A 26,720-nucleotide genomic window follows, 5' to 3' on the forward strand; every position below is an offset into this window, starting at 1 on the left:
GAAGAAGGAGGGGGAGAAGAAGGAGGGGGAGAAGAAGGAGGGGGAGAAGAAGGAGGGGGAGAAGAAGGAGGGGGAGAAGAAGGAGGGGGAGAAGAAGGAGGGGGAGAAGAAGGAGGGGGAGAAGAAGGAGGGGGAGAAGAAGGAGGGGGAGAAGAAGGAGGGGGAGAAGAAGGAGGGGGAGAAGAAGGAAAGAAGGAGGAGGAGGAAGAGGAGGGGAGGAAAAAGAGGAGGAGGAGGGGAGGAGGAGATGTAGCAGGAGGATAAGGTAGAGAAGAAGAAGAAAAAGGAGAAAAAGAAGAAGAGGAGAAGCAGAGAAGAAGGAAGGGGAGAAGAAGGAAGAGGAGAAGAAGGCGAAAAACAAGGATGAGAAGGAAAGAATGAGGAGGAGGAAGAGGAGGGGAGGAAAAAGAGGAGGAGATGTAGCAGGAGGATAAGGTAGAGAAGAAGGAGAAGAAAAAGGAGAAAAAGAAGAAGAGAAGCAGAGAAGAAGGAGGGGGAGAAGAAGGAAGAGGAGAAGAAGGAGATAAACAAGGATGAGAAGGAAAGAAGGAGGAGGAGGAAGAGGAGGGGAGGAAAAAGAGGAGGAGGAGGGGAGGAGGAGATGTAGCAGGAGGATAAGGTAGAGAAGAAGGAGAAGAAAAAGAAGAAGAGGAGAAGCAGAGAAGAAGGAGGGGGAGAAGAAGGAGGGGGAGAAGAAGGAGGGGGAGAAGAAGGAGGGGGAGAAGAAGGAGGGGGAGAAGAAGGCGATAAACAAGAATGAGAAGGAAAGAAGGAGGAGGAGGAAGAGGAGGGGAGGAGGAGATGTAGCAGGAGGATAAGGTAGAGAAGAAAAAGGAGAAAAAGAAGAAGAGGAGAAGCAGAGAAGAAGGAGGGGGAGAAGAAGGAGGGGGAGAAGAAGGAGGGGGAGAAGAAGGAGGGGGAGAAGAAGGAGGGGGAGAAGAAGGAGGGGGAGAAGAAGGAGGGGGAGAAGAAGGAGGGGGAGAAGAAGGAGGGGGAGAAGAAGGAGGGGGAGAAGAAGGAGGGGGAGAAGAAGGAGGGGGAGAAGAAGGAGGGGGAGAAGAAGGAGGGGGAGAAGAAGGAGGGGGAGAAGAAGGCGATAAACAAGAATGAGAAGGAAAGAAGGAGGAGGAGGAAGAGGAGGGGAGGAGGAGATGTAGCAGGAGGATAAGGTAGAGAAGAAAAAGGAGAAAAAGAAGAAGAGGAGAAGCAGAGAAGAAGGAGGGGGAGAAGAAGGAGGGGGAGAAGAAGGAGGGGGAGAAGAAGGAGGGGGAGAAGAAGGAGGGGGAGAAGAAGGAGGGGGAGAAGAAGGAGGGGGAGAAGAAGGAGGGGGAGAAGAAGGAGGGGGAGAAGAAGGAGGGGGAGAAGGAAAGAAGGAGGAGGAGGAAGAGGAGGGGAGGAAAAAGAGGAGGAGGAGGGGAGGAGGAGATGTAGCAGGAGGATAAGTTAGAGAAGAAGGAGAAGAAAAAGAAGAAGAGGAGAAGCAGAAGAAGGAAGAGGAGAAGAAGGAAGAGGAGAAGAAGGAAGAGGAGAAGAAGGAAGAGGAGAAGAAGGCGATAAACAAGGATGAGAAGGAAAGAAGGAAGAGGAGAAAGAGGAGGAGGAGGGGAGGAGATGTAGCAGGAGGATAAGGCAGAGAAGAAGGAAAAGAAAAAGAAGAAGAGGAGAAGCAGAGAAGAAGGAGGGGGAGAAGAAGGCGATAAACAAGGATGAGAAGGAAAGAAGGAGGAGGAGAAAGAGGAGGAGGAGGGGAGGAGGAGATGTAGCAGGAGGATAAGGCAGAGAAGAAGGAGAAGAAAAAGAAGAAGAGGAGAAGCAGAGAAGAAGGAGGGGGAGAAGAAGGCAATAAACAAGGATGAGAAGGAAAGAAGGAGGAGAAAGAGGAGGGGAGGAAAAAGAGGAGGAGGAGGGGAGAAGTAGATGTAGCAGGAGGATAAGGTAGAGAAGAAGGAGAAGAAAAAGGAGAAAAAGAAGAAGAGGAGAAGAAGAGAAGAAAGAGGGGGAAAAGAAGGAAGAGGAGAAGAAGGCTATAAACAAGGATGAGAAGGAAAGAAGGAGGAAGAGGAGAACGTTTCCAAATATAGAAGTGATAATTATTTATTTTATCAATTTAAATGAAAAATGATTGAACAAAAGAGAAATGTACCTGGTGACCGCCTGTGGCCTTCATCACTTCTCGATACTTGTACTCGTACACAGATTATAAAGAACCTCAACAGGAGATTGTTCCAAACATCTTGGAGAACTGACCCCAGATGTTCTGTGTATGAAACTGGTGCAGATCCTTCTGTTTCTTCATCCCGTCTGTCTGGGATCACATGAAGAGACAGAAGCGTCTGCACCAGCCTCATACACAGAAGATCTGGGGGAAGTTCTTCAAGATTTATGGAGCAACCTCCTGCCGAGATCCTCCATATGCAGTGTACAAGAGACAAGAAGAAGTGATGGAGGTGACGGGCGGTCACCAGATACTGATGATGGAGGTGATGGGCGGTCACCAGATACTAATAATGGAGGTGACGGGCGGTCACCAGATACTGATGATGGAGGTGATGGGCGGTCACCAGATACTGATAATGCAGGTGATGGGCGGTCACCAGGTACTGATGATGGAGACGACGGGCGGTCACCAGATACTGATGATGGAGACGACGGGCGGTCACCAGGTACTGATGATGGAGACGACGGGCGGTCACCAGATACTGATGATGAAGGCGATGGGCGGTCACCAGATACTGATGATGAAGGCGATGGGCGGTCCACAGATACTGATGATGAAGGCGATGGGCGGTCACCAGATACTGATAATGGAGGTGATGGGCGGTCACCAGGTACTGATGATGGAGGTGACAGATGTCACCAGATACTGATGATGAAGGCGATGGCCGGTCACCAGATACTGATGATGGAGGTGATGGGCGGTCACCAGATACTGATGAAGAAGGCGATGGGCGGTCACCAGATACTGATGATGGAGGCGACGGGCGGTCACCAGATACTGATGATGGAGGCGACGGGCGGTCACCAGATACTGATGATGGAGGCGACGGGCGGTCACCAGATACTGATGATGGAGGCGACGGGCGGTCACCAGATACTGATGATGGAGGTGACAGGCGCTCACCAGATACTGATGATGGACGGTCACCAGATACTGATGATGGAGGTGACGAGATGTCACCAGATACTGATGATGAAGGCGATGGGCGATCACCAGATACTGATGATGGAGGCGACGAGCGATCACCAGATACTGATGATGGAGGCGATGGGCGGTCACCAGATACTGATGATGAAGGCAATGAGCGGTCACCAGATACTGATAATGGAGGCGATGGGCGGTCACCAGGTACTGATGATGGAGGCGACGAGCGATCACCAGATACTGATGATGGAGGCGATGGGCGGTCACCAGATACTGATGATGAAGGCAATGGGCGGTCACCAGATACTGATAATGGAGGCGATGGGCGGTCACCAGGTACTGATGATGGAGGTGACAGATGTCACCAGATACTGATGATGAAGGCGACGGGCGGTCACCAGATACTGATGATGGAGGCGACGGGCGGTCACCAGATACTGATGATGGAGGCGATGGGCGGTCACCAGGTACTGATGATGGAGGTGACAGATGTCACCAGATACTGATGATGAAGGCGACGGGCGGTCACCAGATTCTGATGATGGAGGCGACGGGCGGTCACCAGATACTGATGATGAAGGCGATGGGCGGTCCACAGATACTGATGATGAAGGCGATGGGCGGTCACCAGATACTGATAATGGAGGTGATGGGCGGTCACCAGGTACTGATGATGGAGGTGACAGATGTCACCAGATACTGATGATGAAGGCGACGGCCGGTCACCAGATACTGATGATGGAGGCGACGGGCGGTCACCAGATACTGATGATGAAGGCGATGGGCGGTCCACAGATACTGATGATGAAGGGGATGGGCGGTCACCAGATACTGATAATGGAGGTGATGGGCGGTCACCAGGTACTGATGATGGAGGTGACAGATGTCACCAGATACTGATGATGAAGGCGATGGCCGGTCACCAGATACTGATGATGGAGGTGATGGGCGGTCACCAGATACTGATGAAGAAGGCGATGGGCGGTCACCAGATACTGATGATGGAGGCGACGGGCGGTCACCAGATACTGATGATGGAGGCGACGGGCGGTCACCAGATACTGATGATGGAGGCGACGGGCGGTCACCAGATACTGATGATGGAGGCGACGGGCGGTCACCAGATACTGATGATGGAGGTGACAGGCGCTCACCAGATACTGATGATGGACGGTCACCAGATACTGATGATGGAGGTGACGAGATGTCACCAGATACTGATGATGAAGGCGATGGGCGATCACCAGATACTGATGATGGAGGCGACGAGCGATCACCAGATACTGATGATGGAGGCGATGGGCGGTCACCAGATACTGATGATGAAGGCAATGAGCGGTCACCAGATACTGATAATGGAGGCGATGGGCGGTCACCAGGTACTGATGATGGAGGCGACGAGCGATCACCAGATACTGATGATGGAGGCGATGGGCGGTCACCAGATACTGATGATGAAGGCAATGGGCGGTCACCAGATACTGATAATGGAGGCGATGTGCGGTCACCAGGTACTGATGATGGAGGTGACAGATGTCACCAGATACTGATGATGAAGGCGACGGGCGGTCACCAGATACTGATGATGGAGGCGACGGGCGGTCACCAGATACTGATGATGGAGGCGACGGGCGGTCACCAGATACTGATGATGGAGGTGACGGGCGATCACCAGATACTGATGATGGAGGTGACGGGCAGTCACCAGATACTGATGATGGAGGTGACGGGCGGTCACCAGATACTGATGATGGAGGCGACGGGCGGTCACCAGATACTGATGATGGAGGCGACGGGCGGTCACCAGATACTGATGGGATTTATTTTATTTTTCTGTTTCAAAAATGTTTAACTATTACCACTTCTATCTGTGAAGCTTCGTCCTCTGCAGCTTTCTTTCCTCACATTGCACAGAACAATATACAGAACTAGAAGACGGAGCGCGGGCAAAGGGGCCACAATCCACACACCCATCACGGGCACGTCAGCTGCCCGCCGCACTCTCGCATGCCGTCACACACCCATCACGGGCACGTCAGCTGCCCGCCGCACTCTCGCATGCCGTCACACACCAGTCACACACCCATCACGGGCACGTCAGCTGCCCGCCGCACTCTCGCATGCCGTCACACACCCATCACGGGCACGTCAGCTGCCCGCCGCACTCTCGCATGCCGTCACACACCAGTCACACACCCATCACGGGCACGTCAGCTGCCCGCCGCACTCACGCATGCCGTCACACACCTGTCACACACCCATCACAGGCACGTCAGCTGCCCGCCGCACTCTCGCATGCCGTCACACACCCATCACGGGCACGTCAGCTGCCCGCCGCACTCTCGCATGCCGTCACACACCTGTCACACACCCATCACGGGCACGTCAGCTGCCCGCTGCACTCTCGCATGCCGTCACACACCCATCACGGGCACGTCAGCTGCCCGCCGCACTCACGCATGCCGTCACACACCTGTCACACACCCATCACAGGCACGTCAGCTGCCCGCCGCACTCTCGCATGCCGTCACACACCCATCACGGGCACGTCAGCTGTCCGCCGCACTCTCGCATGCCGTCACACACCCATCTCGGGCACGTCAGCTGTCCGCCGCACTCTCGCATGCCGTCACACACCCATCACGGGCACGTCAGCTGTCCGCCGCACTCTCACATGCCGTCACACACCTGTCACACACCCATCTCGGGCACGTCAGCTGCCCGCCGCACTCTCGCATGCCGTCACACACCTGTCACACACCCATCACGGGCACGTCAGCTGTCCGCCGCACTCTCGCATGCCGTCACACACCTGTCACACACCCATCACGGGCACATCAGCTGTCCGCCGCACTCTCGCATGCCGTCACACACCTGTCACACACCCATCACGGGCACGTCAGCTGCCCGCCGCACTCTCGCATGCCGTCACACACCTGTCACGGGCACGTCAGCTGCCCACCGCACTCTCGCATGCCGTCACACACCCATCACGGGCACGTCAGCTGTCCGCCGCACTCTCACATGCCGTCACACACCCATCACGGGCACGTCAGCTGCCCGCCGCACTCTCGCATGCCGTCACACACCTATCACGGGCACGTCAGCTGTCCGCCGCACTCTCGCATGCCGTCACACACCCATCACGGGCACGTCAGCTGTCCGCCGCACTCTCGCATGCCGTCACACACCCATCACGGGCACGTCAGCTGCCCGCAGCACTCTCGCATGCCGTCACACACCCATCACGGGCACGTCAGCTGCCCGCCGCACTCTCGCATGCCGTCACACACCCATCACGGGCACGTCAGCTGCCCGCCGCACTCTCGCATGCCGTCACACACCGGTCACACACCCATCACGGGCAAGTCAGCTGCCCGCCGCACTCTCGCATGCCGTCACACACCCATCACGGGCACGTCAGCTGCCCGCTGCACTCTCGCATGCCGTCACACACCCATCACGGGCACGTCAGCTGTCCGCCGCACTCTCGCATGCCGTCACACACCTGTCACACACCCATCACGGCACGTCAGCTGCCCGCCGCACTCTCGCATGCCGTCACACACCCATCACGGGCACGTCAGCTGCCCGCCGCACTCTCGCATGCCGTCACACACCCATCACGGGCACGTCAGCTGTCCGCCGCACTCTCGCATGCCGTCACACACCCATCACGGGCATGTCAGCTGTCCGCCGCACTCTCGCATGCCGTCACACACCCATCACGGGCACGTCAGCTGCCCACCGCACTCTCGCATGCCGTCACACACCCATCACGGGCACGTCAGCTGTCCGCCGCACTCTCACATGCCGTCACACACCCATCACGGGCACGTCAGCTGCCCGCCGCACTCTCGCATGCCGTCACACACCTATCACGGGCACGTCAGCTGTCCGCCGCACTCTCGCATGCCGTCACACACCCATCACGGGCACGTCAGCTGCCCGCCGCACTCTCGCATGCCGTCACACACCCATCACGGGCACGTCAGCTGCCCGCCGCACTCTCGCATGCCGTCACACACCCATCACGGGCACGTCAGCTGCCCGCCGCACTCTCGCATGCCGTCACACACCCATCACGGGCACGTCAGCTGCCCGCCGCACTCTCGCATGCCGTCACACACCCATCACGGGCACGTCAGCTGCCCGCCGCACTCTCGCATGCCGTCACACACCCATCACGGGCACGTCAGCTGCCCGCCGCACTCTCGCATGCCGTCACACACCAGTCACACACCCATCACGGGCACGTCAGCTGCCCGCCGCACTCACGCATGCCGTCACACACCTGTCACACACCCATCACAGGCACGTCAGCTGCCCGCTGCACTCTCGCATGCCGTCACACACCCATCACGGGCACGTCAGCTGCCCGCCGCACTCACGCATGCCGTCACACACCTGTCACACACCCATCACAGGCACGTCAGCTGCCCGCCGCACTCTCGCATGCCGTCACACACCCATCACGGGCACGTCAGCTGTCCGCCGCACTCTCGCATGCCGTCACACACCCATCTCGGGCACGTCAGCTGTCCGCCGCACTCTCACATGCCGTCACACACCCATCACGGGCACGTCAGCTGTCCGCCGCACTCTCACATGCCGTCACACACCTGTCACACACCCATCTCGGGCACGTCAGCTGCCCGCCGCACTCTCGCATGCCGTCACACACCTGTCACACACCCATCACGGGCACGTCAGCTGTCCGCCGCACTCTCGCATGCCGTCACACACCTGTCACACACCCATCACGGGCACATCAGCTGTCCGCCGCACTCTCGCATGCCGTCACACACCTGTCACACACCCATCACGGGCACGTCAGCTGCCCGCCGCACTCTCGCATGCCGTCACACACCTGTCACGGGCACGTCAGCTGCCCACCGCACTCTCGCATGCCGTCACACACCCATCACGGGCACGTCAGCTGTCCGCCGCACTCTCACATGCCGTCACACACCCATCACGGGCACGTCAGCTGCCCGCCGCACTCTCGCATGCCGTCACACACCTATCACGGGCACGTCAGCTGTCCGCCGCACTCTCGCATGCCGTCACACACCCATCACGGGCACGTCAGCTGTCCGCCGCACTCTCGCATGCCGTCACACACCCATCACGGGCACGTCAGCTGCCCGCAGCACTCTCGCATGCCGTCACACACCCATCACGGGCACGTCAGCTGCCCGCCGCACTCTCGCATGCCGTCACACACCCATCACGGGCACGTCAGCTGCCCGCCGCACTCTCGCATGCCGTCACACACCCATCACGGGCACGTCAGCTGCCCGCCGCACTCTCGCATGCCGTCACACACCGGTCACACACCCATCACGGGCAAGTCAGCTGCCCGCCGCACTCTCGCATGCCGTCACACACCCATCACGGGCACGTCAGCTGCCCGCTGCACTCTCGCATGCCGTCACACACCCATCACGGGCACGTCAGCTGTCCGCCGCACTCTCGCATGCCGTCACACACCTGTCACACACCCATCACGGCACGTCAGCTGCCCGCCGCACTCTCGCATGCCGTCACACACCCATCACGGGCACGTCAGCTGCCCGCCGCACTCTCGCATGCCGTCACACACCCATCACGGGCACGTCAGCTGTCCGCCGCACTCTCGCATGCCGTCACACACCCCTCACGGGCATGTCAGCTGTCCGCCGCACTCTCGCATGCCGTCACACACCCATCACGGGCACGTCAGCTGCCCACCGCACTCTCGCATGCCGTCACACACCCATCACGGGCACGTCAGCTGTCCGCCGCACTCTCACATGCCGTCACACACCCATCACGGGCACGTCAGCTGCCCGCCGCACTCTCGCATGCCGTCACACACCTATCACGGGCACGTCAGCTGTCCGCCGCACTCTCGCATGCCGTCACACACCCATCACGGGCACGTCAGCTGCCCGCCGCACTCTCGCATGCCGTCACACACCCATCACGGGCACGTCAGCTGCCCGCCGCACTCTCGCATGCCGTCACACACCTGTCACACACCCATCACGGGCACGTCAGCTGCCCGCCGCACTCTCGCATGCCGTCACACACCCATCACGGGCACGTCAGCTGCCCGCCGCACTCTCGCATGCCGTCACACACCCATCACGGGCACGTCAGCTGCCCGCCGCACTCTCGCATGCAGTCACACACCGGTCACACACCCATCACGGGCAAGTCAGCTGCCCACCGCACTCTCGCATGCCGTCACACACCCATCACGGGCACGTCAGCTGCCCGCTGCACTCTCGCATGCCGTCACACACCCATCACGGGCACGTCAGCTGTCCGCCGCACTCTCGCATGCCGTCACACACCTGTCACACACCCATCACGGCACGTCAGCTGCCCGCCGCACTCTCGCATGCCGTCACACACCCATCACGGGCACGTCAGCTGTCCGCCGCACTCTCGCATGCCATCACACACCTGTCACACACCCATCACGGGCACGTCAGCTGCCCGCCGCACTCTCGCATGCCGTCACACACCTGTCACGGGCACGTCAGCTGCCCACCGCACTCTCGCATGCCGTCACACACCCATCACGGGCACGTCAGCTGTCCGCCGCACTCTCACATGCCGTCACACACCCATCACGGGCACGTCAGCTGCCCGCCGCACTCTCGCATGCCGTCACACACCTATCACGGGCACGTCAGCTGTCCGCCGCACTCTCGCATGCCGTCACACACCCATCACGGGCACATCAGCTGCCCGCCGCACTCTCGCATGCCGTCACACACCCATCACGGGCACGTCAGCTGCCCGCCGCACTCTCGCATGCCGTCACACACCGGTCACACACCCATCACGGGCACGTCAGCTGCCCGCCGCACTCTCGCATGCCGTCACACACCCATCACGGGCACGTCAGCTGCCCGCCGCACTCTCGCATGCCGTCACACACCCATCACGGGCACGTCAGCTGCCCGCCGCACTCTCGCATGCCGTCACACACCCATCACGGGCACGTCAGCTGCCCGCCGCACTCTCGCATGCCGTCACACACCTGTCACAAACCAATCACAGGCACGTCAGCTGCCCGCCGCACTCTCGCATGCCGTCACACACCGGTCACACACCCATCACGGGCACGTCAGCTGCCCGCCGCACTCTCGCATGCCGTCACACACCCATCACGGGCACGTCAGCTGCGCGCCGCACTCTCGCATGCCGTCACACACCGGTCACACACCCATCACGGGCACGTCAGCTGCCCGCCGCACTCTCGCATGCCGTCACACACCCATCACGGGCACGTCAGCTGCCCGCCGCACTCTCGCATGCCGTCACACACCGGTCACACACCCATCACGGGCACGTCAGCTGCCCGCCGCACTCTCGCATGCCGTCACACACCCATCACGGGCACGTCAGCTGCCCGCCGCACTCTCGCATGCCGTCACACACCCATCACGGGCAAGTCAGCTGCCCGCCGCACTCTCGCATGCCGTCACACACCCATCACGGGCATGTCAGCTGTCCGCCGCACTCTCGCATGCCGTCACACACCGGTCACACACCCATCACGGTCAAGTCAGCTGCCCGCCGCACTCTCGCATGCCGTCACACACCGGTCACACACCCATCACGGGCACGTCAGCTGCCCGCCGCACTCTCGCATGCCGTCACACACCCATCACGGGCACGTCAGCTGCCCGCCGCACTCTCGCATGCCGTCACACACCTGTCACACACCCATCACGGGCACGTCAGCTGCCCGCCGCACTCTCGCATGCCATCACACACCTGTCACACACCCATCACGGGCACGTCAGCTGCCCGCAGCACTCTCGCATGCCGTCACACACCCATCACGGGCACGTCAGCTGCCCGCCGCACTCTCGCATGCCGTCACACACCCATCACGGGCACGTCAGCTGCCCGCCGCACTCTCGCATGCCGTCACACACCCATCACGGGCACGTCAGCTGCCCGCCGCACTCTCGCATGCCGTCACACACCGGTCACACACCCATCACGGGCAAGTCAGCTGCCCGCCGCACTCTCGCATGCCGTCACACACCCATCACGGGCACGTCAGCTGCCCGCTGCACTCTCGCATGCCGTCACACACCCATCACGGGCACGTCAGCTGTCCGCCGCACTCTCGCATGCCGTCACACACCTGTCACACACCCATCACGGCACGTCAGCTGCCCGCCGCACTCTCGCATGCCGTCACACACCCATCACGGGCACGTCAGCTGCCCGCCGCACTCTCGCATGCCGTCACACACCCATCACGGGCACGTCAGCTGTCCGCCGCACTCTCGCATGCCGTCACACACCCATCACGGGCATGTCAGCTGTCCGCCGCACTCTCGCATGCCGTCACACACCCATCACGGGCACGTCAGCTGCCCACCGCACTCTCGCATGCCGTCACACACCCATCACGGGCACGTCAGCTGTCCGCCGCACTCTCACATGCCGTCACACACCCATCACGGGCACGTCAGCTGCCCGCCGCACTCTCGCATGCCGTCACACACCTATCACGGGCACGTCAGCTGTCCGCCGCACTCTCGCATGCCGTCACACACCCATCACGGGCACGTCAGCTGCCCGCCGCACTCTCGCATGCCGTCACACACCCATCACGGGCACGTCAGCTGCCCGCCGCACTCTCGCATGCCGTCACACACCTGTCACACACCCATCACGGGCACGTCAGCTGCCCGCCGCACTCTCGCATGCCGTCACACACCCATCACGGGCACGTCAGCTGCCCGCCGCACTCTCGCATGCCGTCACACACCCATCACGGGCACGTCAGCTGCCCGCCGCACTCTCGCATGCCGTCACACACCCATCACGGGCACGTCAGCTGCCCGCCGCACTCTCGCATGCCGTCACACACCAGTCACACACCCATCACGGGCACGTCAGCTGCCCGCCGCACTCACGCATGCCGTCACACACCTGTCACACACCCATCACAGGCACGTCAGCTGCCCGCTGCACTCTCGCATGCCGTCACACACCCATCACGGGCACGTCAGCTGCCCGCCGCACTCACGCATGCCGTCACACACCTGTCACACACCCATCACAGGCACGTCAGCTGCCCGCCGCACTCTCGCATGCCGTCACACACCCATCACGGGCACGTCAGCTGTCCGCCGCACTCTCGCATGCCGTCACACACCCATCTCGGGCACGTCAGCTGTCCGCCGCACTCTCACATGCCGTCACACACCCATCACGGGCACGTCAGCTGTCCGCCGCACTCTCACATGCCGTCACACACCTGTCACACACCCATCTCGGGCACGTCAGCTGCCCGCCGCACTCTCGCATGCCGTCACACACCTGTCACACACCCATCACGGGCACGTCAGCTGTCCGCCGCACTCTCGCATGCCGTCACACACCTGTCACACACCCATCACGGGCACATCAGCTGTCCGCCGCACTCTCGCATGCCGTCACACACCTGTCACACACCCATCACGGGCACGTCAGCTGCCCGCCGCACTCTCGCATGCCGTCACACACCTGTCACGGGCACGTCAGCTGCCCACCGCACTCTCGCATGCCGTCACACACCCATCACGGGCACGTCAGCTGTCCGCCGCACTCTCACATGCCGTCACACACCCATCACGGGCACGTCAGCTGCCCGCCGCACTCTCGCATGCCGTCACACACCTATCACGGGCACGTCAGCTGTCCGCCGCACTCTCGCATGCCGTCACACACCCATCACGGGCACGTCAGCTGTCCGCCGCACTCTCGCATGCCGTCACACACCCATCACGGGCACGTCAGCTGCCCGCAGCACTCTCGCATGCCGTCACACACCCATCACGGGCACGTCAGCTGCCCGCCGCACTCTCGCATGCCGTCACACACCCATCACGGGCACGTCAGCTGCCCGCCGCACTCTCGCATGCCGTCACACACCCATCACGGGCACGTCAGCTGCCCGCCGCACTCTCGCATGCCGTCACACACCGGTCACACACCCATCACGGGCAAGTCAGCTGCCCGCCGCACTCTCGCATGCCGTCACACACCCATCACGGGCACGTCAGCTGCCCGCTGCACTCTCGCATGCCGTCACACACCCATCACGGGCACGTCAGCTGTCCGCCGCACTCTCGCATGCCGTCACACACCTGTCACACACCCATCACGGCACGTCAGCTGCCCGCCGCACTCTCGCATGCCGTCACACACCCATCACGGGCACGTCAGCTGCCCGCCGCACTCTCGCATGCCGTCACACACCCATCACGGGCACGTCAGCTGTCCGCCGCACTCTCGCATGCCGTCACACACCCATCACGGGCATGTCAGCTGTCCGCCGCACTCTCGCATGCCGTCACACACCCATCACGGGCACGTCAGCTGCCCACCGCACTCTCGCATGCCGTCACACACCCATCACGGGCACGTCAGCTGTCCGCCGCACTCTCACATGCCGTCACACACCCATCACGGGCACGTCAGCTGCCCGCCGCACTCTCGCATGCCGTCACACACCTATCACGGGCACGTCAGCTGTCCGCCGCACTCTCGCATGCCGTCACACACCCATCACGGGCACGTCAGCTGCCCGCCGCACTCTCGCATGCCGTCACACACCCATCACGGGCACGTCAGCTGCCCGCCGCACTCTCGCATGCCGTCACACACCTGTCACACACCCATCACGGGCACGTCAGCTGCCCGCCGCACTCTCGCATGCCGTCACACACCCATCACGGGCACGTCAGCTGCCCGCCGCACTCTCGCATGCCGTCACACACCCATCACGGGCACGTCAGCTGCCCGCCGCACTCTCGCATGCAGTCACACACCGGTCACACACCCATCACGGGCAAGTCAGCTGCCCACCGCACTCTCGCATGCCGTCACACACCCATCACGGGCACGTCAGCTGCCCGCTGCACTCTCGCATGCCGTCACACACCCATCACGGGCACGTCAGCTGTCCGCCGCACTCTCGCATGCCGTCACACACCTGTCACACACCCATCACGGCACGTCAGCTGCCCGCCGCACTCTCGCATGCCGTCACACACCCATCACGGGCACGTCAGCTGTCCGCCGCACTCTCGCATGCCATCACACACCTGTCACACACCCATCACGGGCACGTCAGCTGCCCGCCGCACTCTCGCATGCCGTCACACACCTGTCACGGGCACGTCAGCTGCCCACCGCACTCTCGCATGCCGTCACACACCCATCACGGGCACGTCAGCTGTCCGCCGCACTCTCACATGCCGTCACACACCCATCACGGGCACGTCAGCTGCCCGCCGCACTCTCGCATGCCGTCACACACCTATCACGGGCACGTCAGCTGTCCGCCGCACTCTCGCATGCCGTCACACACCCATCACGGGCACATCAGCTGCCCGCCGCACTCTCGCATGCCGTCACACACCCATCACGGGCACGTCAGCTGCCCGCCGCACTCTCGCATGCCGTCACACACCGGTCACACACCCATCACGGGCACGTCAGCTGCCCGCCGCACTCTCGCATGCCGTCACACACCCATCACGGGCACGTCAGCTGCCCGCCGCACTCTCGCATGCCGTCACACACCCATCACGGGCACGTCAGCTGCCCGCCGCACTCTCGCATGCCGTCACACACCCATCACGGGCACGTCAGCTGCCCGCCGCACTCTCGCATGCCGTCACACACCTGTCACAAACCAATCACAGGCACGTCAGCTGCCCGCCGCACTCTCGCATGCCGTCACACACCGGTCACACACCCATCACGGGCACGTCAGCTGCCCGCCGCACTCTCGCATGCCGTCACACACCCATCACGGGCACGTCAGCTGCGCGCCGCACTCTCGCATGCCGTCACACACCGGTCACACACCCATCACGGGCACGTCAGCTGCCCGCCGCACTCTCGCATGCCGTCACACACCCATCACGGGCACGTCAGCTGCCCGCCGCACTCTCGCATGCCGTCACACACCGGTCACACACCCATCACGGGCACGTCAGCTGCCCGCCGCACTCTCGCATGCCGTCACACACCCATCACGGGCACGTCAGCTGCCCGCCGCACTCTCGCATGCCGTCACACACCCATCACGGGCAAGTCAGCTGCCCGCCGCACTCTCGCATGCCGCCACACACCTGTCACACACCCATCACGGTCAAGTCAGCTGCCCGCCGCACTCTCGCATGCCGTCACACACCGGTCACACACCCATCACGGGCACGTCAGCTGCCCGCCGCACTCTCGCATGCCGTCACACACCCATCACGGGCACGTCAGCTGCCCGCCGCACTCTCGCATGCCGTCACACACCTGTCACACACCCATCACGGGCACGTCAGCTGCCCGCCGCACTCTCGCATGCCATCACACACCTGTCACACACCCATCACGGGCACGTCAGCTGCCCGCCGCACTCTCGCATGCCGTCACACACCCATCACGGGCACGTCAGCTGCCCGCCGCACTCTCGCATGCCGTCACACACCGGTCACACACCCATCACGGGCACGTCAGCTGCCCGCCGCACTCTCGCATGCCGTCACACACCCATCACGGGCACGTCAGCTGCCCGCTGCACTCTCGCATGCCGTCACACACCCATCACGGGCACGTCAGCTGTCCGCCGCACTCTCGCATGCCGTCACACACCCATCACGGGCACGTCAGCTGCCCGCCGCACTCTCGCATGCCGTCACACACCTGTCACACACCCATCACGGGCACGTCAGCTGCCCGCCGCACTCTCGCATGCCATCACACACCTGTCACACACCCATCACGGGCACGTCAGCTGTCCGCCGCACTCTCGCATGCCGTCACACACCTGTCACACACCCATCACGGCACGTCAGCTGTCCGCCGCACTCTCGCATGCCGTCACACACCCATCACGGGCACGTCAGCTGCCCGCCGCACTCTCGCATGCCGTCACACACCTGTCACACACCCATCACGGGCACGTCAGCTGCCCGCCGCACTCTCGCATGCCGTCACACACCTGTCACACACCCATCACGGGCACGTCAGCTGCCCGCCGCACTCTCGCATGCCGTCACACACCAGTCACACACCCATCACGGGCACGTCAGCTGCCCACCGCACTCTCGCATGCCGTCACACACCTGTCACACACCCATCACGGGCACGTCAGCTGCCCGCCGCACTCTCGCATGCCGTCACACACCTGTCACACACCCATCACGGGCACGTCAGCTGCCCGCCGCACTCTCGCATGCCGTCACACACCCATCACGGGCACGTCAGCTACCCGCCGCACTCTCGCATGCCGTCACACACCGGTCACACACCCATCACGGGCACGTCAGCTGCCCGCCGCACTCTCGCATGCCGTCACACACCCATCTCGGGCACGTCAGCTGCCCGCTGCACTCTCGCATGCCGTCACACACCTGTCACACACCCATCACGGGCACGTCAGCTGTCCGCCGCACTCTCGCATGCCGTCACACACCCATCACGGGCACGTCAGCTGCCCGCTGCACTCTCGCATGCCGTCACACACCAGTCACACACCCATCACGGGCACGTCAGCTGCCCGCCGCACTCTCGCATGCCGTCACACACCCATCACGGGCACGTCAGCTGCCCGCCGCACTCTCGCATGCCGTCACACACCTGTCACACACCCATCACGGGCACGTCAGCTGTCCGCCGCACTCTCGCATGCCGTCACACACCCATCTCGGGCAAGTCAGCTGTCCGCCGCACTCTCACATGCCGTCACACACCCATCACGGGCACGTCAGCTGTCCGCCGCACTCTCGCATGCCGTCACACAGCCATCACGGGCACGTCAGCTGTCCGCCGCACTCTCACATGCCGTCACACACCCATCTCGGGCACGTCAGCTGTCCGCCGCACTCTCACATGCCATCACACACCCATCTCGGGCACGTCAGCTGTCCGCCGCACTCTCGCATGCCGTCTCACACGCATCACGGGCACGTCAGCTGTCCGCCGCACTCTCACATGCCGTCACACACCCATCTCGGGCACGTCAGCTGCCCGCCGCACTCTCGCATGCCGTCACACACCTGTCACACACCCATCACGGGCACGTCAGCTGTCCGCCGCACTCTCGCATGCCGTCACACACCTGCCACACACCCATCACGGGCACGTCAGCTGCCCGCCGCACTCTCGCATGCCGTCACACACCTGTCACACCCAAGGTCGGGTCCCCTGAGCCGAGCACCGAGGCACTTACTTGTACAGAGCAGAGCGGTTGTGAGGCGGCAGCACCTGCTCGGTGACGTGTCCGGGGTACAGGACGGGCACCGCCACCGCCCGCTGCACAATGAGCTGCGGCTGGAAGAGATACTGACACTCATCGTGGAGACCCTGAAAGAGAAACACTGGTTACTGGGGAACTGCCCCCAAAAGATTCCATAGCAACCAGACTGTAAGACAGGACTCAACACACTGGGGGGAGCAGCCTTTATACAAGAGGGGTCTGACCGCCCAGCACCTTCACAGGACGGGCCGCACACACTGGGAGGAACAGCCTTTACACAAGAGGGGTCTGACCGCCCAGCACCTTCACAGGACCGGCGGCACACACTGGGAGGAACAGCCTTTACACAAGAGGGGTCTGACCGCCCAGCACCTTCACAGGACGGGCCGCACACACTGGGGGGGAGCAGCCTTTACACAAGAGGGGTCTGATCGCCCAGCACCTTCACAGGACGGGCCGCACACACTGGGGGGAGCAGCCTTTACACAAGAGGGGTCTGACCGCCCAGCACCTTCACAGGACGGGCCGCACACACTGGGGGGGAGCAGCCTTTACACAAGAGGGGTCTGACCGCCCAGCACCTTCACAGGACCGGCGGCACACACTGGGAGGAACAGCCTTTATACAAGAGGGGTCTGACCGCCCAGCACCTTCACAGGACCGGCGGCACACACTGGGAGGAACAGCCTTTATACAAGAGGGGTCTGACCGCCCAGCACCTTCACAGGACGGGACGCACACACTGGGGGGGGGAGCAGCCTTTATACAAGAGGGGTCTGACCGCCCAGCACCTTCACAGGGAGGGCCGCACACACTTGGGGGAGCAGCCTTTATACAAGAGGGGTCTGACCGCCCAGCACCTTCACAGGACGGAACGCACACACTGGGGGGAGCAGCCTTTACAAAAGAGGGGTCTGACCGCCCAGCACCTTCACAGGACGGGCCGCACACACTGGGGGGGGGGGGAGCAGCCTTTACACAAGAGGGGTCTGACCGCCCAGCACCTTCACAGGACGGGCCGCACACACTGGGGGGGAGCAGCCTTTACACAAGAGGGGTCTGATCGCCCAGCACCTTCACAGGACGGGCCGCACACACTGGGGGGAGCAGCCTTTACACAAGAGGGGTCTGACCGCCCAGCACCTTCACAGGACGGGCCGCACACACTGGGGGGGGGGGGAGCAGCCTTTATACAAGAGGGGTCTGACCGCCCAGCACCTTCACAGGACGGGCCGCACACACTGGGGGGAGCAGCCTTTACACAAGAGGGGTCTGACCGCCCAGCACCTTTACAGGATGGGCCGCACACACTGGGGGGAGCAGCCTTTATACATGAGGGGTCTGATCGCCGAGTACCTTCACAGGGAGGGCCGCACACACTTGGGGGAGCAGCCTTTATACAAGAGGGGTCTGACCGCCCAGCACCTTCACAGGACGGGCTGCACACACTGGGGGGAGCAGCCTTTACAAAAGAGGGGTCTGACCGCCCAGCACCTTCACAGGACGGGCCGCACACACTGGGGGGGGGAGCAGCCTTTACACAAGAGGGGTCTGACCGCCCAGCACCTTCACAGTATGGGCCGCACACACTGGGAGGAGCAGCCTTTACACAAGAGGGGTCTGACCGCCCAGCACCTTCACAGGACGGGCCGCACACACTGGGGGGGAGCAGCCTTTACACAAGAGGGGTCTGACCGCCCAGCACCTTCACAGGACGGGCCGCACACACTGGGGGGAGCAGCCTTTACACAAGAGGGGTCTGACCGCCCAGCACCTTCACAGGATGGGCCGCACACACTGGGAGGAGCAGCCTTTACACAAGAGGGGTCTGACAGCTGAGCATCTTTACAGGACGGGCCGCACACACTGGGGGGAGCAGCCTTTACACAAGAGGGGTCTGACCGCCCAGCATCTACACAGGACGGGCTGCACACATTCGGGGAGCAGCCTTTATACAAGAGGGGTCTGACCGCCCAGCACCTTCACAGGACGGGCCGCACACACTGGGGGGGGGGGGGGGGGAGCAGCCTTTACACAAGAGGGGTCTGACCGCCAGCACCTTCACAGGAAGGGCCGCACACACTGGGGGGAGCAGCTTTTATACAAGAGGGGTCTGACCGCCCAGCACCTTCACAGGAAGGGCCGCACACACTGGGGGGGGGGGTGAGCAGCTTTTATACAAGAGGGGTCTGACCACCCAGCACCTTCACAGGACGGGCCGCACACACTGGGGGGGAGCAGCCTTTACACAAGAGGGGTCTGACCGCCCAGCACCTTCACAGGACGGGCCGCACACACTGGGGGGGGGGGGGGAGCAGCCTTTACACAAGAGGGGTCTGACCGCCAGCACCTTCACAGGAAGGGCCGCACACACTGGGGGGAGCAGCCTTTACACAAGAGGGGTCTGACCGCCAGCACCTTCACAGGAAGGGCCGCACACACTGGGGGGAGCAGCTTTTATACAAGAGGGGTCTGACCGCCAGCACCTTCACAGGAAGGGCCGCACACACTGGGGGGAGCAGCTTTTATACAAGAGGGGTCTGACCGCCCAGCACCTTCACAGGAAGGGCCGCACACACTGGGGGGGGGGTGAGCAGCCTTTACACAAGAGGGGTCTGACCGCCCAGCACATGGACAGGACAGGCCGCACACACTGGGGGGGGGCAGACTTTACACAAGAGGGGTCTGACCGCCCAGCACCTTCACAGGACGGGCCGCACACTGGGGGGAGGCAACCTTTACACAAAAGGGGTCTGACCGCCCAGCACCTTCACAGGACGGGCCGCACACACTGGGGGGAGCAGCCTTTACACAAGAGGGGTCTGACCGCCCAGCACCTTCACAGGACGGGCCGCACACACTGGGGGGGAGCAGCCTTTACACAAGAGGGGTCTGACCGCCCAGCATCTACACAGGACGGGCCGCACACACTGGGGAGGAGCAGCCTTTACACAAGAGGGGTCTGACCGCCCAGCACCTTCACAGGACGGGACGCACACACTGGGGGGGAGCAGTCTTTATACAAGAGGGGTCTGACCGCCCAGCACCTTCACAGGACGGGCCGCACACACTGGAAGGAGCAGCCTTTATACAAGAGGGGTCTGACCGCCCAGCACCTTCACAGGACGGGCCGCACACACTGGGGGGGGGGGAGCAGCCTTTATACTAGAGGAGTTTGACCGCCCAGCACCTTCACAGGACGGGCCGCACACACTGGGAGGAGCAGCCTTTACACAGGAGGGGTCTGACCACCCAGCACCTTCACAGGACGGGCCGCACACACTGGGGGGGAGCAGCCTTTACACAAGAGGGGTCTGACCACCCAGCACCTTCACAGGACGGGCCGCACACACTGGGGGGGAGCAGCCTTTACACAAGAGGGGTCTGACCGCCCAGCACCTTCACAGGACGGGCCGCACACACTGGGAGGAGCAGCCTTTACACAAGAGGGGTCTGACCGCCCAGCACCTTCACAGGACGGGCCGCACACACTGGGGGGAGCAGCCTTTATACAAGAGGGGTCTGACCGCCCAGCACCTTCACAGGATGGGCCGCACACACTGGGGGGAGCAGCCTTTATACAAGAGGGGTCTGACCGCCCAGCACCTTCACAGGACGGGCCGCACACACTGGAGGGGAGCAGCCTTTACACAAGAGGGGTCTGACCGCCCAGCACCTTCACAGGACGGGCCGCACACACTGGGGGGGAGGCAGCCTTTACACAAAAGGGGTCTGACCGCCCAGCACCTTCACAGGACGGGCCGCACACACTGGGGGGAGCAGCCTTTACACAAGAGGGGTCTGACCGCCCAGCACCTTCACAGGACGGGCCGCACACACTGGGGGGGAGCAGCCTTTACACAAGAGGGGTCTGACCGCCCAGCATCTACACAGGATGGGCCGCACACACTGGGGAGGAGCAGCCTTTACACAAGAGGGGTCTGACCGCCCAGCACCTTCACAGGACGGGACGCACACACTGGGGGGGGAGCAGTCTTTATACAAGAGGGGTCTGACCGCCCAGCACCTTCACAGGACGGGCCGCACACACTGGGAGGAGCAGCCTTTATACAAGAGGGGTCTGACCGCCCAGCACCTTCACAGGACGGGCCGCACACACTGGGGGGGGGAGCAGCCTTTATACTAGAGGGGTCTGACCACCCAACACCTTCACAGGACGGGCCGCACACACTGGGGGGGGGAGCAGCCTTTACACAAGAGGGGTCTGACCGCCCAGCACCTTCACAGGACGGACCGCACACACTGGGGGGAGCAGCCTTTACACAAGAGGGGTCTGACCGCCCAGCACCTTCACAGGACGGGCCGCACACACTGGGGGGAGCAGCCTTTACACAAGAGGAGTTTGACCGCCCAGCACCTTCACAGGACGGGCCGCACACACTGGGAGGAGCAGCCTTTACACAAGAGGGGTCTGACCGCCCAGCACCTTCACAGGACGGGCCGCACACACTGGGGGGGAGCAGCCTTTACACAAGAGGGGTCTGACCGCCCAGCACCTTCACAGGACGGGCCGCACACACTGGGAGGAGCAGCCTTTACTCAAGAGGGGTCTGACCGCCCAGCACCTTCACAGGACACACTGGGGGGAGCAGCCTTTATACAAGAGGGGTCTGACCGCCCAGCACCTTCACAGGATGGGCCGCACACAGTGGGGGGAGCAGCCTTTATACAAGAGGGGTCTGACCGCCCAGCACCTTCACAGGACGGGCCGCACACACTGGGGAGGAGCAGCCTTTACACAAGAGGGGTCTGACCGCCCAGCACCTTCACAGGACGGGCCGCACACACTGGGGGGGAGCAGCCTTTACACAAGAGGGGTCTGACCTCCCTGCACCTTCACAGGTCGGGCCGCACACACTGGGGGGGAGCTTCCTTTACACAAGAGGGGTCTGACCGCCCAGCACCTTCACAGGACGGGCCGCACACACTGGGGGGAGCAGCCTTTACACAAGAGGGGTCTGACCGCCCAGCACCTTCACAGGACGGGCCGCACACACTGGGGGGAGCAGCCTTTATACAAGAGGGGTCTGACCGCCCAGCACCTTCACAGGACGGGCCGCACACACTGGGGGGGTGCGGGAACAATGCAGCTATGGAGGCAAACACACAAATATGTATGAGACCCCCGTGACCACCATGGCCGGGGGTTGCGGCACCTTGATTGTGATCTTCCCCTCATCCTTCGGCAGGTGGGCAGCCAGGAACCAGTCTCCAGGGAGGGGGCTGGTGACATTAAAGACTCCGGTAGTTCGGTTGGGAAGAGTCCAGGTGAGAGTCAGTATGAAAGACCCCGGAACAGCAGTGTCACGAGGGAAGTGGGCGCCCAGGGGGTTAATCACAGGGGGCGCTCCGGGTCTGAAGTATCTACAAGGGGAGAAGAAACAGATTGAATGGTTAATGTAAAAAACATCCGGAGAAGACAGAGCATCAGAGACCTGCGCCCGGTACCCACCACCTCGACAAATGTGTGCACACCCCCTCCAGCACCACCGTACGGGTCCACACACCCCCTCTAGCACCACCGTACACACACATCCTATTGGCATCGCTGTGCGGGTCTGCATCCCCTCCCCCCCGCCATACAGGTCCGTCCTTCGGGTCAGCACACCTTCCCCCAGCACCACTGTACGGGTCCGAAAAACATACTCTTGGCATCACTGTGCGGGTTTGAAACCCCCCTCTCCCACCACCCAACACTGTCATACAGGTCCGCATACCTCTCCCCAGCCCCATCGTATGGGTCCGCACACATCCTACTGGCATCACTGGGCAGGTCTGCACCCACTCCACGCCCCGCCAACACCACCATACGGGTAAGCACACCTCTCCCCAGCACCATCGTATGGCTCCGCACACATCCTACTGGCATCACTGGGCAGGTCTGCACCCACTCCATGCCGACACCACCATACGGGTCCGCACACCTCTCCCCAGCACCATCGTATGGGTCCGCACACATCCTACTGGCATCACTGAGCAGGTCTGCACCCACTCCACGCCCCGCCAACACCACCATACGGGTCCGCACACCTCTCCCCAGCACCATCGTATGGGTGCACCATCGTATGGGTCCGCACACATCCTACTGGCATCACTGGACAGGTCTACACCCACTCCATGCCGCGCCAACACCACCATATGGGTCCGCACACCTCTCCCCAGCACCATCGTATGGGTCCGCACACATCCTACTGGCATCACTGGACAGGTCTACACCCACTCCATGCCGCGCCAACACCACCATACAGGTCCGCACACCTCTCCCCAGCACCATCGTATGGGTCCGCACACATCCTACTGGCATCACTGGTCAGGTCTGCACCCACTCCACGCCCCGCCAACACCACCATATGGGTCCGCACACCTCTCCCCAGCACCATCGTATGGGTCCGCACACATCCTACTGGCATCACTGGGCAGGTCTGCACCCACTCCATGCCGCGCCAACACCAGAATACGGGTCCGCACACCTCTCCTCAGCACCATCGTATGGGTCCGTACACATCCTACTGGCATCACTGGACAGGTCTACACCCACTCCACGCCCTGCCAACACCGTCATATGGGTCCGCACACCGCCCCCCAGCATGACCATATGGGTCCGCACACCAGTCAGCTTCTCACCCTCACAGCATTTCTACCGGTAATTGCTGTCCGGGGAACGTGACATCGACACAAAGCAGTTTATCTCCAACAACCACAACCCTCCAAAAAGGACTGAGCCGACAACCTTCAGAGGTCCAGGTCTCTCTTAGGAAGCTATGGCTCCGCTACCTCTTCGTGACACCCTTCCTTCGCCCACTCCCACCACTTACACCGTCACACTGCGGTCTGGACAGTGGTCACCAAATGTTCCTCCCTGCTCCTTGAAGGTAATGAGGTTCCACACGGCAATGACTGTGTCTTCCGGGATGTGGAAGTGGAAAAGTTCAACACTGCCCACGGAACGGAAAGGATTCAGCTTCCGAGGCGTCCGAGTAAAGTAATCTGTGACAAAGAGCCCATCTGTGGAGATAGAGAGATGGACATTGATTCCTAGTGAAAATGGAGGTCTGACAACCAATGCAGCGAACCACAACAACTCGAGATAAAGGTCCGGGTCGGAACTCCGGGTGCTGCTCAGTGGCAGGATGGATCCAGACAATAATGCACCATGTCCGTGGCACTTCTAGGTTCCAATGGAAACAGTTCTTGATCCATCTGCGTGTCGTGTTCCGGGAGTCGCACTTTACAGGACACCAATGTTTCTGTCCTCCGGAACGTGATCACGGCCGGAATAGATGCAGAACATACGCTAGTAAGGAGCCCCGGTGCCACGTACACAGACTGCGCACAGTGAGGCAGGCGGACGGGACGTGGTATCTGCAGCATCGCTGAGCAGGAGGAGGAGTGACGGCACAATGCGGGCAGCAGTAAGCAGGTGGAGGAGTGACGGCACAATGCGGGCAGCAGTAAGCAGGTGGATGAGTGACGGCACAATGCAGGCAGCATTAAGCAGGTGGAGGAGTGACGACAATGCAGGCAGCACTAAGCAGGTGGAGGAGTGACGGCACAATGCAGGCAGCAGTAAGCAGGTGGAGGCGTGACGGCACAATGCAGGTAGCAGTGAGAAGGACCAGGTTGGAGGGGAGGGCGCCATGATGTCACTACTAGACAAGCAAAATGCAACCTCATCAGTGAGAAAATTGCTAGAAATCACCTGACAAAAGTAGCGAGGTGAACACTCAAAGCCAACAGCAAACTGCTGCAGCCTGTCCCACTGTCCTAATACACAGCATGTCTGTGCTCTGAAAGTCCGGCCTCCTGCCTTTCACAAGAGAAGCACGCCGGACAAGCGAGCAGACGGTAAGTGCGCCCGGCAAGCGAGCAGACGGGAAGCGCGCCGGACAAGCGAGCAGACGGGAAGCGCGCCGGACAAGCCACCAGACGGAAAGCGCGCCGGACAAGCCACCAGACGGAAAGCGCGCCGGACAAGCGTGCTGGAAGATCAGCCAAACAGGAAATGTGCTGGACCTTTTTTGCCTGCGATCGATGTCAGTCTCTCTTTGATGATTGTGGTTTAAGGGGTAATGTTTGTCTTTGTGGAAAGTGACATGCCAGTGTGAGGAGACTTATAGGTCATGGAATACTGAGGGAAATTAAATATGCAAATTGCCTTTTCAGAGAGGAAGAGGACGAGAACTCTAGCGCCACTTATCAGAAGTAGCAATCCTAAAGCTCAGTATCGGCCCTTTAACGATCCTTGTCAGAGGACTTAGGATAAAAGACAAACCAGAATCTCTCTTTGCAGACAGTGTTTGGGGGTGTTGCCCCTTGTCAGTGAAAAGTATGAAATGTGATTTGGCTGTATGAGAGGCTTCTGACAGGGTCTAAGGCAGGGGAGGGAAACCTGGGCAGAGAACCAGGGACCGCAGTGCGCATGCATTGAAGGATTACATCCTCACGCTGACCAGTGCTAGAGTGAAGTCGTTAAGAGTTACAGCGCAATGTGCTCCCGTCCCACAAGTTAGGAGAGCAGCGGCAGACCAATCGTCCCCAGTGAAGTCCATGGCCCCCAGCCCTCCCCAGTGAAGTCCATGGCCCCCAGCTCTCCCCAGTGATGTCCATGGCCCCCAGCCCTCCCCAGTGATGTCCATGGCCCCCAGCCCTCCCCAGTGATGTCCATGGCCCCCAGCCCTCCCCAGTGATGTCTACGCCCCCAGCCCTCCCCAGTGATGTCTACGCCCCCCAGCCCTCCCCAGTGATGTCTACGCCCCCCAGCCCTCCCCCGCGATGTCTACGCCCCCTAGCACTCCCCCGCGATGTCTACGCCCCCTAGCCCTCCCCAGCGATGTCTACGCCGCCTACCCCTCCCCAGCGATGTCTACGCCCCCTACCCCTCCCCAGCGATGTCTACGCCCCTACCCCTCCCCAGCGATGTCTACGCCCCCTACCCCTCCCCAGCGATGTCTACGCCCCCTACCCCTCCCCAGCGATGTCTACGCCCCCTACCCCTCCCCAGCGATGTCTACGCCCCCTACCCCTCCCCAGCGATGTCTACGCCCCCTACCCCTCCCCAGCGATGTCTACGCCCCCTACCCCTGCCCAGCGATGTCTACGCCCCCCAGCCCTCCCCAGCGATGTCTATGCCCCCCAGCCCTCCCCAGCGATGTCTATGCCCCCCAGCCCTCCCCAGCGATGTCTATGACCCCCAGCGCTCCCCAGTGTTGTCTATGCCCCCCAGCCCTCCCCAGTGATGTCTATATCCCCCAGAAATCCAAAGTGATGTATCACAAGAGACACTAGGACGGT

General features: G+C 61.8%; 1 protein-coding gene across 2 annotated transcripts in view; it reads right to left on the reverse strand.

Moving 5' to 3' along the window:
* The window catches only part of TMEM8B (transmembrane protein 8B), a 61,328-nt gene that overhangs the window by 26,933 nt on the left and 7,675 nt on the right, over positions 1 to 26,720 (reverse strand). For both annotated transcript variants that reach the window (XM_073684333.1, XM_073684342.1), the window contains exons 2-4: positions 24,245 to 24,434; positions 22,586 to 22,793; positions 17,382 to 17,515 (exon numbers count right to left, since the gene is read on the reverse strand). In XM_073684333.1, the coding sequence (XP_073540434.1) occupies positions 17,382 to 17,515; positions 22,586 to 22,793; positions 24,245 to 24,434 (532 nt within the window). The remainder of the gene's footprint in view (positions 1 to 17,381; positions 17,516 to 22,585; positions 22,794 to 24,244; positions 24,435 to 26,720) is intronic.

The sequence above is a fragment of the Phyllobates terribilis genome, unplaced genomic scaffold (genome assembly GCF_046119375.1).
Source record: "Phyllobates terribilis strain yellow unplaced genomic scaffold, ASM4611937v1 Scaffold_1__5_contigs__length_1240528914, whole genome shotgun sequence".
Classification (NCBI taxonomy): domain Eukaryota; kingdom Metazoa; phylum Chordata; class Amphibia; order Anura; family Dendrobatidae; genus Phyllobates; species Phyllobates terribilis.